Source organism: Salmo salar, chromosome 07, assembly GCF_965601325.2.
Source record: "Salmo salar chromosome 07, fSalSal1, whole genome shotgun sequence".
Classification (NCBI taxonomy): Eukaryota; Metazoa; Chordata; class Actinopteri; order Salmoniformes; family Salmonidae; genus Salmo; species Salmo salar.
The window spans coordinates 20,877,705-20,898,117 of NC_138297.1; the positions used below are offsets into that span (position 1 = coordinate 20,877,705).

At 42.3% G+C, this 20,413-nt stretch overlaps 1 protein-coding gene across 30 annotated transcripts in view; it reads right to left on the reverse strand.

The window, feature by feature from the left end:
- The window catches only part of LOC106608606 (receptor-type tyrosine-protein phosphatase delta), a 643,701-nt gene that overhangs the window by 126,226 nt on the left and 497,062 nt on the right, over positions 1-20,413 (reverse strand). For all 30 annotated transcript variants that reach the window (XM_082977423.1, XM_045721669.2, XM_082977431.1 and 27 more), the window contains one exon: positions 261-406. In XM_082977423.1, the coding sequence (XP_082833549.1) occupies positions 261-406 (146 nt within the window). The remainder of the gene's footprint in view (positions 1-260; positions 407-20,413) is intronic.

Consider the following 20,413-nt stretch of genomic DNA (forward strand, 5'->3'; position numbering starts at 1 on the left):
CTTTTCTTTCTTTCATCCTTTCTTTCTTTAATTACAAATCTGTCACCAGATCTCTGTGTACTTGCTCATTATAATTCAAGCATGTCAGACAGCCTGGGCCAGCGTGATTATTAGAGCCTGCTAATGCGTGGTGGCAAAGGAGGTTTGGGCGAGAGGGGGGGAAATGGATTATGTGTTAGGGGTTTGGGGGAAGACCAAAAGCACTGTTGAGCATTCCCGTTTTTGTCGAGCATTTTACATCAGAACAATAGACCTAATACCTCAAATCTCTGGTTGCTGACTTTCTTCCCCTTCTTGTTCCAAACGATCTTGGGGCGTGGGTCTCCCGTCGCTTGGCAAATGAAGGACGCCACGCCTCCTTGCACGCCAGTTTGGTCATTGGGGGTTCTTAAAAACTTTGGTGGTGCTGGAAAGAAGAGAGGGAGGGAGAGAGAGTGGACATAAATAGTTAGTGCTCGGGCTAAGTGTTGCAGAGAGCAAGCGATTTCTCTCCCTTATCAATGTGCTCACACCAGAAGGTCACAAAGTTGCAGATTTCAGCAGTTGCACGGTATCGCTAAGAGGATTGTCTTTGGAGGTCAAGCCAGACTCTGTTTGGAGCCTGCATTGCTTTCTCAGTGTGGAAACATAAGATCAGATACTTGTATAAGGATGCAATCAAGAGAAGCAGGAATACAGATATAATCCGTGTTGTAAATTAAGTCATCGATTTAGAGTGCAATACTGTATAGGGCCTGCATATATAAAGTGGAGGAAGAAAAGATTTGGGGCGAAGGTTTAGTGATGTATTGACATTTAAACAGTGTGTCTGCCTATGGACTGAAAACACACTGTTGGTTGTATTCAGTCATTTCATGAGCATACTTCAATGGGAATTCATGTTGTAAATACCAACTGAAAATGAACATCTCGCTACTTCACATCCACACCCAGTGAGTGTTCAAGTTAAACAGCAGCTGTTTATCACATTCTGTTATGGTAGAAATGCTAATTCCATCATCTTCCTGCTGACTCCAATCTCGTTGCCGGTTGACCCTTTTCGAAGGTGAAGGTTGACATTGAGTAGACCACAGGCTGTGCTCATTGTATCTAGCGTGTACAGTCAAGCCAGCCAGTCAAGGCCAAACCTTGCCATGCTAATTTTTACATTGACTGACAGAAAAACGCCCGGTGACATTTGAAACATTATGACAGCAGAAATCATTTTATTTCTGAACGACCACAATGTACAGGAGGCAGGAAGTAAAAACAGGACGAGGATAAGGTTCAAGATGCATGTTCCCGCAATAAATACACACAACTCCTTCAAGTCTGAGATGTGTTAATAAAGGCCTGCACAGGTGGCAAGCTCCTAGCTGGACTGATTCAAAGCTAACCACAATAACAAAAGTTGTCAACTACCACCTAGCCTGATGCTACCATAAGAAAGACAACCAACCTAGCCAATCAACATCTTATTAAAGGTACTTTGAGTTCCTTATTGGGAATCAGACATTAAGGTATGGATTTGTTGTTATGCTATTTTGCACAATATTCCTGGTAATTGTCACTTTATTGCTAGCTTTATGTAGATATCTATCTCAATTACCTTGTACCCCTGCACGTCGACCCAGTACTGGTACCCCTTGTATATAGTCAAGTTATCATTACTCATTGTGTATTTACTATTGCTTTAATTATTATCTTACTTTTCTATTATTTCTCTATTTTCTTCTCTCTGCCCTGTTGGGAAGGGCCTGTAAGTAAGTATTTCACTGTTAATCCACACCTTTTGTTGACGAAGCATGTGACGAACACAATTTGATTTCATTTAGCAACCATTAGCAAGAGAAACAGTCGCTAAAAGGGAAGAAGGCTAAGCTAGCAGCCGGGTGTATCGAAGCCGACTCTACAGAATGGCACAGTAACCTTTTCCCTCTCTTGTTGTGTATGAACATGAGTCACTGGTATCCTGAACATTACATTACAGTGAGCCAGTCATATTATACAGACATATTTCATTCAGCGCTCCTAGCCACATCTGTCTAGACAAGCTGTTTTATATCACACAGTACATTATGTGTATGCTGCCTTACGGGACATACATCTCCTAGCCCCTCCATTTTGTCTCTAATGAGCGAGGCTACCATGCTCTATGCTTGTGTGTGAAGTTCTGCACTGTGTTAGTGAATAGGAGGGAGTGCCGGAGTGCCAGAGATGTGTCTGGTAGAATGTGGGGCCCGCCTGTCACATTGTAGTGGGTACTTTGGTGTTTAAATATTTATCTAAGGTACCTCCAGAGTCAGGCCCATCCACACATGAATTATGCATAACATGGATCCCATACAAGTAGGAAAAATGAAGCACTTAACACTAAGCAGTTTGCAGCACTAATACACTGGAAATAAGGTTGGAGCTACATGAAACCACATATGGTCTTTATATCCATTTCCAGCAATGCTCTCACACTCCACATTATCACACACTACCACTCCTTTTAAAAAGTTAGACAAAGGAATCAGTTTACGGCAGTTGCAAGTGTTATGTTAATTAACAAATGGGCAAGTAAGTCGCTTTGTGCCATGTGCCATGTGTCCTTGTTGCCACCCGTCCTTGTTGTTAACTATTTATTTCTCTTTTGAACAAAGGAATAGGCCGTACCCCCAGCTACTGTCTTAAAGTGATAGTTCACTCCCAAATCAAGGTTTGTCAGATGTTTTCAGAACTCAAAATATTCACATTGTAAGATGAGTCCATGAGTCCCATGTTATCTGCTGTGTAGATGCCTTACATCTCCTGGCCCCTGGCCCCCCATTTTGTCTCTAATGAGCGAGGCCACCATTTCCCCAAACATTACAGAGAAACAGAAGTCAGGCGATGATTGATGCTCGACATGGTTCTTGGCAGCTAGCATGCTAACGCTAACACTGACATTGGACTGACGCCGCCTCGCTAAATAGAAGAGCTATAACCAGCTTTCCACCTCAGAATCTTCCAGAACAGGGGTGGCCAAACCTCCTTCCCGAAGAGCTTCTGGGCATGCAGGATTTTGTTCCAGCCCTGCTCCAACACACCTGATTGAGCTAATCAAGGTAATCATGGGAATCAAGTAGTAGCAACAGGTGTGCTAGATCACAGACAGACTATCCAGGAAGAGGGGTCGGAGGACGATTTTCTAACCTCCTCTTATAGAGTCACCTAACTTTTGGATAACTATCCCACATAACAGCCACGACCTCACGTGTCTAACAGTGTGTGGAGAACATCTCGCTACTTCACATTGATAATCCTTGGAAAACCACCCACTTGGCATCAGGCTTGTATCCCGCGTAAATGAGACATGCACTTGATAAGGGCCCTGGCAAGGCTCTGATTGTCCATGTGAGGGTTCTCTAAGCCCTAATTGGTGCTCGCAATTCAGCACAACTAGTCAAGTGTAAAGGCAATGAGGTACAGAAATGTAAAGGGGAGGAGAGAGTGAGAATAGTAGACAGGAACAGTGTTTTCTTTGTCCGACTGTGGCATGTGTCGACAGCCATGAGAGATTTACAGTTGATTTTTAATTGAATTTCACACTATATGACATTAACCCTTCTTTTTTAATGTTGCTCTGAATCAGCACCTCGTACCCACGTCATCTGGGGCCATTGTTTGATTGAGCATCTAATTCCACAAAATGAATTGCTTGATTCATTGTTGATTTCTTCAAAGAATTGCAATTCTCTCTTTTACAAATAATTAATTTATTGTACACATACAGTATGGCCCCATGGACACACAACACATGCGAGGGATTACACTCTGAGGTAATCTGCTCTCAGAAATGGTTGTGATACTGTAAAAGGATTGAAATGAACCCTTTCTTTCCAAGTAGAACCGTTTTCGGACCCAAAAATAATTTTACCTCGAACCAAATAGGGTTCTCCTATGGGAACAGCCGAAAAACCCGTTTTGTAACTATTTTTTCTAAAAGGCTTGGCAGCGTGAGACATCCCTGCTCAGCCTGAGAGGCGAGATGCAGTATGAGTTGTGACTCCATCTGTCCCTGTGTCCAACAACTGTTTTCCTTTTATCAATCACTTCAGTGGGCCATTAGGGGCCACACAGCGGCAATAATACTAGGAGCGGCTGAGTCACCTCATCTGTGTGTGTGTGTGTGTGTGTGTGTGTGTGTGTGTGTGTGTGTGTGTGTGTGTGTGTGTGTGTGTGTGTGTGTGTGTGTGTGTGTGTGTGTGTGTGTGTGTGTGTGTGTGTGTGTGTGTGTATGTATGATCGTCAGCAGTACTGAAACTGAACAAATTAACCTGAAGGGTTTATAAAGAAATGACATAAGATGTGTTGCCTGTAATGAAAAGGGCACATCAACAGGCTGGCAGCTGGGCCTCCATTGACATATGTGACTGGGAAATCAGCACACACACACACACACACACACACACACACACACACACACATACACACACATACACATACACATACACATACACACACACACACACACACACACACACACACACACACACACACACACACACACACACACACACCAGACGGGATCCAACAGAAAAAGTGCCATTACATCTGCGTTTGCACGTTATCTTATCGTCTGCTGGGCTGGGGAGTGGTTGCATCGTGGCATCTGACTGAGCAGGGCTTGATGGGTAATTGATATGCTGTTGGGCTGTTTGCAAGGGAGGGCATCTATTACGGCTCTACGCCTCTCCCTGCGTGGGCTGTGATGGACCATGATGACATGTACGGGGACTCGGGATGGCGGTGAGAGGGAGGGGAAAAGTAATCTCATTATGGGGAATGATTGAGGTGTGACACTGAGGAAATGGTGTTTTCAGAGACAAGGGTGGTAGATATCATAATCAAACCCCCAGATGTTGTCCCTCACCACAGATCTAGGATCACTAACCTTCACCATTGGGGATTAGGGGGGAGCAGAAAATATCAGACCCAGTGCCTCCTAACTACTCCTACTCCTTTTAAACATACCACGATCTGTTGTTTTGCTCAGCGAATGAAATGGGAGAGCTCAGGAGCGAGGCAGACGATGATGCCTCTGCTACTAGCTATTGTCTAAATGTAGATTTAAATGCAGAGGGGACGCCACAGAAACCTGAGGGAGACTGCGCTGCATCTTCTCCGGTCAGGTCCTCTGTTTTATATAAATAGATAAAGATATCTACAAGCAGTGCCAACACAAAAGAAAGAGCTTTGTACCACCATATATATATATTTTGTCTCCCTGTCTGACTTTATAGGGACAAAGGTAAAATTACAGCATCTACATTGGAGTCGTCATTTATCAAATATATATTTAGCAAAGTCAAGACAAGGGTGTGACATCAAATATTGTTCTGTCAAAAAATCTGTTAGTCATGCCATTTGGGTGTCTGAAAAAGGGCTTATAGCCAATGGTTATGACAAGGGGAAAGAAATTGCTTTTGAGTAAAAAACAAACAAACGAACAAACCAAAAAACATTTTGTGCTTGTCTATGGTCAGAATATTTTAGGAGAGGATGACAGCAACAAAAAAACAACACTTACAATTACCCATCATGCCCGGTCATAACTTTGGATAGGCACCTCAGTAGCTTCTTCGCTGTGCTTGCCTTGAATCTACCTAAATTAATACAGAGGCTAGCTCTGCTAATCCGCTGCTAAGCTGTCGCCTGCAAACAAATGAAAAATGTAAAGCCCGGCGCAAGCTAAAAGGTTAGTGATGTTGTGCCTGCGCTAACGCTGTTCTACTCTCCAGCGGGTCATTATATAACCTTGTCCGTATTCACTAAGTTTAATGAAAAAGAAGTCATGCTTCAGAGCATCCCACTCAATTTAACCTGGGTAGACACAGTATTAATAATTTGGTGACTGAAAAGCCATTGCCGCTCTTAACAACACCGTGTCCGGGGACATGTGTGGCAGAGAGACTTTCACGACTGGCAGTGGGTTTTTATTGCTGGATCTTAAAAGGGGGAGGGTGGGTTAAGTACTTTTTAACAGAGCCGTTGGGCTATAGCAGGATCTTCCCAGCCTCCTCTGTAGCCTGCACTCTTTACTGCTCAGACTGCTACAGTGGGGGTAAAAAGTATTTGATCCCCTGCTGATTTTGTACGTTTGCCCACTGACAAAGAAATGATCAGTCTATAATTTTAATGGTAGGTTTATTTGAACAGTGAGAGACAGAATAACAACAAACTAATCCAGAAAAACGCATGTCAAAAATGTTATAAAATTATTTGCATTTTAATGAGGGAAATAAGTATTTGACCCCTCTGCAAAACATGACTTAGTACTTGGTGGCAAAACCCTTGTTGGCAATCACAGAGGTCAGACGTTTCTTGTTGAAACGTACAAAACCAGCAGGGGATCAAATACTTTTTTCCCCTCACTGTAAATGTGATGTTTTTTTTTATGTGATTACCTTAATGTCTAATGGGAGGCAGACGAATGGAAAATCTTGGATAGTAAAGGTTTTATTCTAATCTAAAAAGGTTTCCACCTGACCTCCTGAGGAAAACGTGGTCACATTCATTCTAGCCACTCCCCCTAGCTAGCTCACTTTAAGTAATAGTCTGATCCATCAATGAGGTCATGGTGGGCTCAAAAGTTGAGATCAGTTGGGATCCATCTCTGAGCATTATGGGAGATTAACATATAAAATATGTCTGCTGTTGCTGTAGAGACAGCTGCTGGTACAGAGCTTGTTACTGTGGCTAGCTACGAAAAGCACACATTGCTTTCTCAATTCTTATTGGCACAACAGAAAGCCCAGTGTGTGAGAGAGCTCGGAGAGGAGTTGGTAAGAAGTCCCCATTATTTTGCCAAATTATTTGATTAGTGCTCTGTGATTTGAGACTGCCTTTTAACTACCTTTTCTAGAGAAGTTACGGAGGCATGATGCAACAGGTCAAATGTGCACTGGGAGCTCCTGTCACAAAATATGGCCACTGTTTTGGCTAAACTACAGTAATCATTCAGAGGTCACACTGGTTTTAAACTGATTTGATTTGGAAAAAAGTATATCATACCTTTGTTACAACATGCATTTTCAAAGCTTTGTGGAAAATAAGAAATTATGATGCAAAATTCTCCTCAGGCAATGCTTCTGTTTTGAGAATAAGCCTGAATAAGTCACGCTAAAAGTCTACATTTATGACCAGTTTGTTTGACTTTGGCTTAGCGTCCAGCCAAACATAGCCCCGAGACATTCTCCTCAAAATGATCTGAGAGCGGAGATTCGATTCGCAAAGGCAAAAACATTTCAAGCTATTGAGCCTTCGCCACGGGTAGTGTTCTAACAGCCAGACGATTTAAGAGTATGAATCAAGAGGTCGAGAAGCGCCTGTTCATACCTCTTTAGTGTTATAACAGCCAGACGATTTAAGAGTATGAATCGAGAGGTCGAGAAGCGCCTGTTCATACCTCTTTCCCACAGTAGACATCCGGTCCAGGACCGCTCAGTTTCAACAATTACACTGAGTGACATTTTCAATTTAATTTGCATGAAAGGGCCCATTTCCGAATTTTTCACTTGGTGGGAGTGAAGGGCTGAGGGAAAGGGAAGTACTATAATTAATCCTATCACTTTGGATGGTAGTCTGACAAATACCCGCTCCTGTTTGGACGTACAGGGGAAGAAAGGGAGCATTTAAAGACACCATTAACCTCATTTGATGTCTTAAAGCCACGCCGTATCAGTTCGGAAATATTGATGAATGATCGTAACCCTCGCCAAGTCAAACAAAATGGAAACTGTCGCCATCAAAGACTGGCCAAGGAGAAAGAGGAGTGGAAGCAGTGTAATGGCGGCAAGAGGGTGGTGGTGTTTGATCGTGGCACACCTGACCACATGAACAAATGGGTAAAAACTCTGGGCCCTAGTTAGAGGCGAGACATTTTTCTGGTCACGTTATATGGACAGTAATAACTCCAATATGCAGGCAAGAGGGGATATTTTAGTTGTGCTATGTAAATGAGTGAGCATTTGAATGAGTGCTAGCCTCTCTCTGGACTAATTAGCATTTTGGACCAGTGTCTATGATGAAAATAATGATCCTACTTTATAAATCCCTTTCCTACAAGAAAAAAGAGGGGACGGCTAACACAGACCGCCACACACACACACACACACACACACACACACACACACACACACACACACACACACACACACACACACCACACACACACACACACACACACACACCTCTGCAAAATAAACATAACACAACTCACATGGCATTCCTAACTGTCAAGCATTTTTGAGCCGCACAAAACAGCTTTACATCTGCACACTAGTGATAAAAACTGCCTTTTTCGTTGCTGGTGGAGAAACAACAGTGTGTACTCACAAAGGGCCAGGCGAGAGGGAGGAAGCAAGGCTTAATTAGAAATGTTTACTGATTTGCATTGCATGCTCATCGGTAATCTCGCCTTAAATGGAACTGGAATTCTTATTGCAATAACTGATTACTTGAAAAGGGATATGTCCCCGAATTATTGTTAATTACTGGATAAGGAAAAGTACACGAATTCACTGAGGATGCTTAATACTGTACTGTTCGGGGTGTTGCGATGCTCTTCTGTCAATATCTCCGTGCTTGTCACACATAATAAAGTTCATAATACGAGCCGCACTACTGCTACTGCATATGTGATCTGAGCACAAAAACACAACACGTGAAATGTATTAATCAACAAATACAAGGAGGCAACTTAATAACATTATTATAAACACAGTAACTGTATTATATTTTAGGAGATGATAGGTAAAAGTCCAAAGCAATAAGAGATAACCGATCAGCACTCATCCCTCCTCCCCTTCAACCCCATTCAAATTATATGGGACTATTCTCAGTGTTAGTCAGACTGCATTACTCATGCTCTGTGGCACTGCTCTGTGAGGTCTGAGCTCTGGGGCTCTGGGGACAGGGGCACTCTGTACAAAAGAGAGAACTGCTTTAGAAAGAATAGATAATGGTCTCTCGTCTTCCATACGGCAGTACACTGCACTACAGAACTCTGTTCTATGTGCCTCCCCTCCCCTTCTCCACACACAGAACTACACAGAAACACTCACACATTTTTACACTATCCCAAGTAGCGGGTGGAGAGGTGTGAGGATATTCCAGCATGTGGGAGAGAGAGGGAGGAAGAGCACCGCCGAATGGGAGGGAAGAGGAGTGTGGAAGGCATGAAAGTTCATGTTTTCTTTGCCTTCTCCGCCTTCCAGAAGGAAGAGGGGAAAAGATTGTCCCTGGAAGTGTCCATTAAGCAAATGTGACTATCTATTCAATGATACTGTACCACTTAGTAAGCTTAATGGAAAACAGCATTGTGGCTTAAGGCTAAAATGGTCATTGTAGAATAACCAGCCCAAAAATGTTTTCTTATAACCTGAAGGAATAAGTCCTTTTTATCCAATAAGCCGCATACTGTAGATTGGAGGGAATTAATACAAGTTTCCTATACCTCAGTCTTTGAAGGATAAATACAAGGCTCCAAGTTGTACTATGTATCCCAATGCCCAGGTACTGTACTGAATCGATAACAGCTATTGTGCTCCACCGCCTGTTCCTCAGAGTTTCAGAGGTCGTTTGAAACACACGATCAAAAGTGTCTTGATGTGGAGCGACTGCAGAACAAACCATCCTCTGGCCAGATGTGTCTACCCATTAAGACACACACACACACACCACCAACCACTGCCTTCCGCCACCGTGTCCCACGAGACACATTAGTAAGGTAGGGGGGATCCAGTTTGTCACTTAATAAAAACGGCACACTAAAACAGATGGTTTTGTTCAAATGGCCCCCCGGTGCTAAAAGCGGAACCGGATCGCTACAGCGGTGGTAACGGCACACATGAAAAGAAACCTCCCTTTGTAGTGGAAACCAAACAGAAGGAGGTGAATGAATATTGAAATGTGCCAGTGTCGGCATGAGGCCAAGAGTCATGAAAAGCGATTGAGGTGGAAACATTAGCCCTCCTGTTGGAATTCGGAACATCTGGGCTTGGCTTGTTGAATGGGGAAGCAGCAAAATATCATGCAGAAGACATCGCTTCCTTCAGACTTTCAGTTTTCATACCAATTCATTTATTATTCATTCATTTGTGTATGAATAGCGAAATTGCAGGCTGGTTGGTTGACAAATAAGGGGTTTGAAAGTTTGGTTGCCAAGAAGTATGAAATTTGCCTCTATTTGTTTGTCTTTCTTATAATGGGTGGAAATAAGAGTGTGCAAGGACAAGTTATTCTAATTGTGCAGCAGCCTTGCTCTGCTTGGTAGACGGCACAGTGCATTTGTGAAAGTTAATTATCTGATAGGATAGGCAGTGGCAGCCCACTAACACAAAAATGTATTAGTTCATTCTGTTATCCGCTGTGCAATGGAACAATTCATTAAATGGACCACAACCACAAACTGGACAGCGGTTATCACGCGAGGGCAGTGAGGACTTGAAAATAGATGATGAAACGATAACATGTACTTTCGTATTCCAGTGTAATGGTAGTGTAAGGATGTACTGTCTAGTTCAAACTAAAATAACCATACCCAATCAAAAGTGTTGCAAATGCATGTTTCAAATGCATGTGGTGGTAGCCTTGAGGTTAAGAGTGTTGAGCTAGTAACCGAAAGGTAGCATGTTCAAATCCCTGAGCTGACTAGGTGAAAAATCTGTCAATGTGCCGATGAGTAAGGTACTTAATCCTAATTGCTCTGGATAAGAGCATCTGCTAAATGACTAACCATACGGAAACATTTTGATTACATCACCAGTTGGCCATAAAATATAGATCTGATGAACCACTGGAGGCTGAAGAAATTCAGCTTGGCCCCTAAGACCCTCACAACCTTTTACAGATGTACAATTGAGAGCATCCTGTCAGACTGTATAACGGCCTGGTATGGCAACTGCACCGCCCACACCGAAGGGCTCTCCTGAGGGTGGTGTGATCTGCCCAACGCATCACCGGGGGCACACTGCCTGCCCTCCAGGACACCTACAGCACCCGATGTCACAGGAAAGCCAAAAAGATCATCAAAGACATTGACCACTCGAGCCACGGCCTGTTCACCCCACTACCATCCAGAAGGCGAGGTCAGTACAGGTGCATCAAAGACTGAAAAACAGCTTCTATCTCAAAGCCATCAGACTGTTAAATAGCCATCTCTAGCTGGCTACCCCCGGTTAATCAACCCTGCACCTTAGAGACTAACCCTAACCCTAACCCTCTATACATAGACATGGAATCACTGGTCACTTTAATAATGGAATACTAGTCACTTTAATAATGTTTACATACTGCTTTACTCATTTTATATGTATATACTGTATTTTATTCTACTGTATTTTAGTCAATGCCACTCCGACATTGCTCGTACTAATATTTATATATTTCTTAATTACATACTTTTACATTTAGATCTGTGTGTACAGTGCCTTGCAAAACTATTCATCCCCCTTGGCGTTTTTCCTATTTTGTTGCATTACAACCTGTAATTTAAATTATTTTTTATTTGGGTTTCATGTAAAGAACATACACAAAATAGTCCAAGTTGGTGAAGTGAAATGAAAAAATTACTTGTTTAAAAAATAAAAAATAAATAAAAAATAAGAAAAGTGGTGCGTGCATATGTATTCACCCCCTTTGCTCTGAAACCCCTAAATAAGATCTGGTGCAACCAATTACCTTCAGAAGTCACATAATTACTTAAATAAAGTCCACCTGTGTGCAGTCGAAGTGTCACATGATCTGTCACATGATCTCACTATAAATACACATGTTCTGAAAGGCCCCAGAGTCTGCAACACCACTAAGCAAGGGGCACCACCAAGCAAGTGGCACCATGAAGACCAAGGAGCTCTCCAAACAGGTCAGGGACAAAGTTGTGGAGAAGTACAGATCAGGGTTGGGTTATAAAAAAATCAGAAACTTTGAACATCCCATGGAGCACCATTAAATCCATTATTAAAAAATTGAAAGAATATGGCACCACAATAAACCTGCCAAGAGAGGGCCGCCAACCAAAACTCACAGACCAGGCAAGGAGGGAATTAATCAGAAAGACAACAAAGAGACCAAAGATAACCCTGAAGGAGCTGCAAAGCTCCACAGTGGAGATTGGAGTATCTGTCCATAGGACCACTTTAAGCTGTACACTCCACAGAGCTGGGCTTTACAGAAGAGTGGCCAGAAAAAAAGCCATTGCTTAAAGTGCTCACCAAAAGGCATGTGGGAGACTCCCCACACATATGGAAGAAGGTACTCTGGTCAGATGAGACTACAATTGAGCTTCATGGCCATCAAGAGAAACGCTATGTCTGGCGCAAACCCAACACCTCTCATCCCCCCGAGAACACCATCCCCACAGTGAAGCATGGTGGTGGCAGCATCATGCGGTGGGGATGTTTTTCCATCGGCAGGAACTGGAAAACTGGTCAGAATTGAAGGAATGATGGATGGCGCTAAATACAGATTTTTTGTCTTATTTCTTGATTGTTTCAGAAAGAAAAATGTTTTTTTTGCATCTTCAAAGTGGTAGGCATGTTGTGTAAATCAAATGATACAAGCCCCCCAAAAATCTATTTTAATTCCAGGTTGTAAGGCAACAAAATAGGAAAAATGCCAAGGGGGTGAAGCCACTGTATTGTTGTTAATTGTTAGATACTACTGCACTGTCACGGTTGTCGTAAGGAGAAGCTGGCCAAAGTGCAGCGTGTGTGTTGTTTCACAGTGAAAATAAAATGTGGAACTTTGCAATACATACAAAAATAAACTGAACGAACAAAAACAACAAATCGTGACGCAGAGTAGAAACATACACTAGCTCAGAAATAATCTCCCACAAACCCAGGTGGAAAAAAACCCTACTTAAGTATGATCTCCAATTAGAGACAACGAGGACCAGCTGCCTCTAATTGGAGATCATCCCAAACAAAACCCAACATAGAAATACAAAACTACAACCTGACAACATAGAAATAGAAAACATAGACTAGAACAAAGAACTACAAAAACCTGACAACATAGAAATAGAAAACATAGAATAGAACAAAGAACTACAAATCTCGAATGCCCACCCAAATCACACCCTGACCTAACCAAAATAGAGAAACAAAACGTCTCTCTCAGGTCAGGGCGTGACATGCACTGTTGGAGCTAGGAACACAAGCATTTCGCTACACCCGCAATAACATCTGCTAAATATGTGTATGTGACCAATCAAATTTGATCTGATTTGACATACTGCCAAATTCTCTAAAACGACGTTGGAGGCGGCTTATGGTAGAGAAATTAAAATTGAATTCTCTGGCAAAGGCTTTGGTGGACATTCCTCAGTCAGCATGCCAATTGCACACTCCCTCAAAACTTGAGACATCTGTGCCATTGTGTTGTGAGACAAAACTGCACATTTTAGCGTGGACTTTTATTGTCCCCAGCACATGGGGCACCTGTGTAATGATCATTCTATTTAATCAGCTTCTTGATATGCCACACCTGTCAGGTGGATGGATTACCTTGGCAAATGAGAAATGCTCACTTACAGGGTTGTAAACAAATTATATATTCCAAAATGACACAGAGCAGTGAAAAATCATATGTTGGTAGGTCTCCAACGCTCTGATTGTAATCCATATAGCCAAAAGCCCATTTATATCACAATATCCTTGCCTGAAATCAAACAAATAGCAGAAGGATGGTCAAAAACAAAACAAGACTCCAATAAATCTGGTTATACTACACATACTATTGCTAGAAAAGCATGAACTTTCATGTAATTGTCTTTCCCCCCGACCGCAGAGCGGAAAAGTCTGCCTCATATTTGCTTCCATAGAAGCACAGATGGATTATGTCGAGAATCCTTCCAGGGCATTCGACAGTGTACATAAACAGACAAAAATGTTATGGCCAACTGGTGCCAAGCCATTTCCGACGGACGCCAGTTGTCAAGCCGTAACAAATGTCACATTCCATACACACTGTGTTTTCTCTGGCTCTTGCAGAAGACTAGCACATACTGTACCATGCTGTGTATTAGCCATCTCTAACCACTTCTCTAGAGAGTTTTTATTTATTTTATTTACTTCACCTTTATTAGAGTACGGAAGAAGACTATTAGTATTAGCACTTCTGCAAAGGGGAATACAGAACTGGACAGGGGGGGGGGGTATGATGATGCATGATCTCCGTTGTTGAGGGTGGGGTGTTAATGCATAATTCTATAATTCTGTGGGAGGCTGTCATAGAACCCACTGTTTTCCTTGGTCAACCAAGTGTATCATACATTATCATGAATCCCTGCAAGGCATGTCTGTCAGTTTATCTATCTTATTTCATAAGTGGGATCCCCCGTCACAGTGGGTCAGCATCACAACAAGAGCAGTCCAGCCATGCTCAGATGTGTACAAATTCATCAATCTCCATGGCACTTTCGTTATTTGTTTATTTATTTTAATGGAGAATGAAGATGAAATAATATAGATAAACTGACAGACATGCCTTGCAAGGATTCATGATAATGTATGACGCACTGTGTAGAATATACACAGTCAGTGGTGGAAAAAGTACCCAATTGTCATACTTGAGTAAAAGTAAAGATACCTTAATAAAAAATGACTCAAGTAAAAGTGAAAGCCACCCAGTAAAATACTAATTGGGTAAAAGTCTAAAAGTATTTGGTTTTAAATATCAAGTATCAAAAGTAAATGTAACTGCTAAAATATACTTAAGTATCAATCATCTCACATTCCGTAAATTAAACAATCCAAACAGCACAATAAAAAAAAGGCTTCTTTACAGATAGCCAGGGGCACTCTCCAACACTCAGACATCATTTACAAATGCAGTATTTGTGTTTAGTGAGTCCGCAGATCAGAGGCAGTAGGGATGACCAGGGATGTTCTCTTTATAAGCGTGTGAATTGGACCATTTTCCTGTCCTGCTAAGCATTCAAAATGTGTGTTTTTTTGTATAGAACACAAAGTACATATTTTCTTTAGGAATGTAGTGGAGTAAAAATAAACGATGTCAAAAATATAAATAGTATAGTAAAGTACAGATACCCCAAATACTACTTAAGTAGTACTTTAATGCATTTTTTACTTAAGTACTTTATACCACTGTACACCATACGTGTGTGCCAACAGAAAAGAGTGACCACTATGAAAAATCGAAAATGTACTCCATATGCAAGCTTTACACAAAGCTAATGACAGCCTCAAGGAGGCCAGACAGTAAGCCTGATACATCCCCAGGCAATTGGTTTTGTTATTTTTATCCTTAATCAGGAGAGACACTGACCTTTGATGACCGTTTAATAAAAAAGAAGCAAATTAATACACTAATGTGACTGTCTGTATTGATTCATGGCAAAACGCTCCAGCGTTTATATCATTATGCTAATAAGGTGCAGGAAATTGTCCCGCTTCTTAACTCCCTTTGATTTCATCAAAACACTCGACCCCAAACGAGTAGGTCAGTGGTTTTGAGATGAGCATTGATTGTGTTGGAGTTAACATCAAATTAATATCATTTTAACAGTGGAAGTGTAATCTCCCTGATGCCAATATAAATGGAATTTACAGTGGAGATACCACAACTATCTATATATGTGATGGCTTGTTAAATTACATACAACAAATTTGTTTTGTACTTACATACTTACACATGTCAGGCAGAGGGTATGTTATAATGACGAATACATTGTTTTTGTTAGCTGTGCTCCATTTGAAATGTATCTATGTTTCCAGATGAGTCAACTACAAAACCACACTCATTGTACACCAAAACAACGTGGCGAGCCGCTTTGAAGCATAATTGTGCACCAAAAATGTACCCAGTTGATTTTGTGTGTGTTTCTGTAGCTGTTACTTAGTCTTTAAAGACCCACAAATGACAAACAAATGAAAGTGGGCGGTAGAGAGTGATGGAACTGGGATGGGAGCAGGGCAATGTCACCGCAAACTGCAAAACAAGAACCCTCTGGGGGACCTCATTAAAATAATACAGAGAATGAATAACTTCAGATCACTTTAAAGATTCTACTTTTTGATTGTGTGTGTGTGCTGGCAAAACCAACGGAGTGTGAGACAGAGGTAGGAAGAGTGTGTGTGGGTCTGAGTCGGTATGTTTTTGTTTTTTGTAAAAGATTATCTGTGTTGGTCTGAGTGAGTGTATTTTGTTGTTAGAGAGTGTGTGTACAGTAGGTCTGAGTGTGTGTGTGTGTTTTGTTGTTAGAGAGTGTGGGTGGGTCTCAGTGTGTGTGTGTTTTGTAGTTAGAGAGTGTGTGTGCTTTGTTGTTAGAGAGTGTGAAGGGGTCTGAGTGTGTGTGTTTTGTTGTTAGAGAGTGTGTGTGGGTCTGAGTGTGTGTGTTTTGTTGTTAGAGAGTGTGTGTGGGTCTGAGTGTGTGTGTCTTGTTGTTAGAGAGTGTGTGTAGGTCTGAGTGTGTGTGTTTTGTTGTTAGAGAGTGTGTGTAGGTCTGAGTGTGTGTGTTTTGTTGTTAGAAAGTGAGTGTGGGTCTGAGTGTGTGTGTTTTGTTGTTCGAGAGTGTGTGTGGGTCTCAGTGTGTGTGTGTTTTGTAGTTAGAGAGTGTGTATGTTTTGTTGTTAGAGAGTGTCTGTGGGTCTGAGTGTGTGTGTTTTGTTGTTAGAGAGTGTGTGTAGGTCTGAGTGTGTGTGTTTTGTTGTTAGAGTGTCTGTGGGACTGAGTGTGTGTTTTCTTGTTAGAGAGTGTGTGTGTTTTGTTGTTAGAGACTGTGTGTGTGGGTCTGAGTGTGTGTTTTGTTGTTAGAGAGTGTGTTGGTCTGAGTGTGTGTGTTTTGTTGTTAGAGAGTGTGTGTCGGTCTGAATGTGTGTGTTTTGTTGTTAGAGTGTGTGTGTGTGGGTCTGAGTGTGTGTGTTTTGTTGTTAAAGAGCGTGTGTCGGTCTGAATGTGTGTGTTTTGTTATTAGAGAGTGTGTGTCGGTATAAATGTCTGTGTCTTGTTGTTAGAGAGTGTGTGAAAGAGTGAGTGGGTGTGTTTTGTTGTTAGAGAGTGTGTGGGTCTGAGTGTGTGTGTGTTTTGTAGTTAGAGAGTGTGTGTGCTTTGTTGTTAGAGAGTGTGTGTGGGTCTGAGTGTGTGTGTTTTGTTGTTAGAGAGTGTGTGTGGTTCTGAGTGTGTGTGTGTTTTGTAGTTAGAGAGTGTGTGTGCTTTGTTGTTAGAGAGTGTGGGTGAGTCTGAGTGTGTGCTTTGCTGTTAGAGAGTGTGTGTGGGGCTGAGTGTGTGTGTTTTGTTGTTAGAGAGTGTGTGTAGGTCTGAGTGTGTGTGTTTTGTTGTAAGAAAGTGAGTGTGGGTCTGAGTGTGTGTGTTTTGTTGTTAGAGAGTGTGTGTAGGTCAGTGTGTGTGCTTTGCTGTTAGAGAGTGTGTGTGGGGCTGAGTGTGTGTGTTTTGTTGTTAGAGAGTGTGTGTAGGTCTGAGTGTGTGTGTTTTGTTGTTCGAGAGTGTGTGTGGGTCTGAGTGTGTGTGTGTTTTGTAGTTAGAGAGTGTGGTGTGCTTTGTTGTTAGAGAGGTGTGTGCACAGTAGGTCCGAGTGTGTGTGTATTGTTGTTAGAGAGTGAGTGTGGGTCTGAGTGTGTGTGTTTTGTTGTTAGAGAGTGTGTGTGGGACTGAGTGTGTGTGTTTTCTTGTTAGAGAGTGTGTGAAGGTCTGAGTGTTTGTGTTTTGTTTTTAGAGAGTGTGTGTGGGTCTAAATGTGTGTGTTTTGTTGTTAAAGAGTGTGTGTGGGTCTGAGTGTGTGTGTTTTGTTGTTAGAGAGTGTGTGTGGGTCTGAGTGTGTGTGTTTTGTTGTTAGAGAGTGTGTGTGGGTCTGTGTGTGTGCTTTATTGTTGGAGAGCGTGTGTCGGTCTGAATGTGTGTATTTTGTTGTTAGAGAGTGTGTGTGGGTCTGAGTGTGTGTGTTTTGTTGTTAAAGAGCGTGTGTGTTTTGTTGTTAGAGAGTGTGTGTCGGTCTGAGTGTGTGTGTTTTGTTGTTCGAGAGTGTGTGTGGGTCTGAGTGTGTGTGTTTTGTAGTTAGAGAGTGTGTGTGCTTTGTTGTTAGAGAGTGTGTGGGTCTGAGTGTGTGTGTTTTGTTGTAAGAAAGTGAGTGTGGGTCTGAGTGTGTGTGTTTTGTTGTTAGAGAGTGTGTGTAGGTCAGTGTGTGTGCTTTGCTGTTAGAGAGTGTGTGTGGGGCTGAGTCTGTGTGTTTTGTTGTTAGAGAGTGTGTGTGGGTCTGAGTGTGTGTGTTTTGTTGTTCGAGAGTGTGTGTGGGTCTGAGTGTGTGTGTGTTTTGTAGTTAGAGAGTGTGTGTGCTTTGTTGTTAGAGAGTGTGTGTAGGTCCGAGTGTTTGTGTTTTGTTTTTAGAGAGTGTGTGTGGGTCTGAGTGTGTGTGTTTTGTTGTTCGAGAGTGTGTGTGGGTCTGAGTGTGTGTGTGTTTTGTAGTTAGAGAGTGTGTGTGCTTTGTTGTTAGAGAGTGTGTGTAGGTCCGAGTGTTTGTGTTTTGTTTTTAGAGAGTGTGTGTGGGTCTGAGTGTGTGTGTTTTGTTGTTAAAGAGTGTGTGTGGGTCTGAGTGTGTGTGTTTTGTTGTTAGAGTGTGTGTGTGTGGGTCTGAGTGTGTGTGTTTTGTTGTTAGAGTGTGTGTGTGTGGGTCTGAATGTGTGTATTTTGTTGTTAGAGAGTGTGTGTGTGGGTCTGAGTGTGTGTGTTTTGTTGTTCGAGAGTGTGTGTGTGGGTCTGAGTGTGTGTGTGTTTTGTAGTTAGAGAGTGTGTGTGCTTTGTTGTTAGAGAGTGTGTGCACAGTAGGTCTGAGTGTGTGTGTTTTGTTGTTAGAGAGTGAGTGTGGGTCTGAGTGTGTGTGTTTTGTTGTTAGAGAGTGTGTGTAGGTCAGTGTGTGTGCTTTGCTGTTAGAGAGTGTGTGTGGGGCTGAGTGTGTGTGTTTTGTTGTTAGAGAGTGTGTGTAGGTCTGAGTGTGTGTGTTTTGTTGTAAGAAAGTGAGTGTGGGTCTGAGTGTGTGTGTTTTGTTGTTAGAGAGTGTGTGTAGGTCTGAGTGTGTGTGTTTTGTTGTTCGAGAGTGTGTGTGGGTCTGAGTGTGTGTGTGTTTTGTAGTTAGAGAGTGTGTGTGCTTTGTTGTTAGAGAGTGTGTGTGCTTTGTTGTTAGAGAGTGTGTGCACAGTAGGTCCGAGTGTGTGTGTATTGTTGTTAGAGAGTGAGTGTGGGTCTGAGTGTGTGTGTTTTGTTGTTAGAGAGTGTGTGTGGGTCTGAGTGTGTGTTTTGTTGTTAGAGAGTGTGTGTGGGTCTGAGTGTGTATGTTTTGTTGTTAGAGAGTGTGTTGGTCTGAGTGTGTGTGTTTTGTAGTTAGAGAGTGTGTGTGCTTTGTTGTTAGAGAGTGTGTGCACAGTAGGTCCGAGTGTGTGTGTATTGTTGTTAGAGAGTGAGTGTAGGTCTGAGTGTGTGTGTTTTGTTGTTAGAGAGTGTGTGTGGGTCTGAGTGTGTGTTTTGTTGTTAGAGAGTGTGTGTGGGTCTGAGTGTGTGTGTTTTGTTGTTAGAGAGTGTGTGTGGGTCTGAGTGTGTGTGTTTTGTTGTTAGAGAGTGTGTTGGTCTGAGTGTGTGTGTTTTGTTGTTAGAGAGTGTGTGTGTTTTGTTGTTAAAGAGCGTGTGTCGGTCTGAATGTGTGTGTTATGTTGTTAGAGAGTGTGTAGGTCTGAGTGTGTGTGTGTTTTGTCGTTAGAGAGTGTGTACAGTAGGTCTGAGTGTGTGTGTTTTGTTATTAGAGAGTGTGTGTGGGTCTGAGTTTGTGTGTTTTGTTGTTAGAGAGTGTGTGTGCTTTTTTGTTAGAGAGTGTGTGTGGGTCTGAGTGTGTGTGTTTTGTTGTTAGAGAGTGTGTACAGTAGTTCTGAGTGTGTGTGTGTTTTGTCGTTAGAGAGTGTGTACAGTAGGTCTGAGTGTGTGTGTTTTGTTGTTAGAGAGTGTGTGTGGGTCTGAGTGTGTGTGTTTTGTTGGTAGAGAGTGTGTGCACAGTAGGTCTGAGTGTGTGTGTTTTGTTGTTTGAGAGAGTGTGTGGGTCTGAGTGTGTGTGTTTTGTTGTTAGAGAGTGTGTGTGGGTCCGAGTGTGTGTGTTTTGTTGTTAGAGAGTGTGTGTGGGTCTGAGTGTGTGTGTTTTGTTATTAGAGAGTGTGTGTGGGTCCGAGTGTGTGTGTTTTGTTGTTAGAGAGTGTGTGTAGGTCCGAGTGTGTGTGTTTTGTTGTAAGAGAGTGTGTGTAGGTCTGAGTGTTTGTGTTTTGTTGTTAGAGAGTGTGTATGGGTCTGAGTGTGTGTGCTTTATTGTTGGAGAGTGTGTGTGGGTAGGAGTGTGTGTGTTTTGTTGTTAAAGAGCGTGTGTCGGTCTGCATGTGTGTGTCTTGTT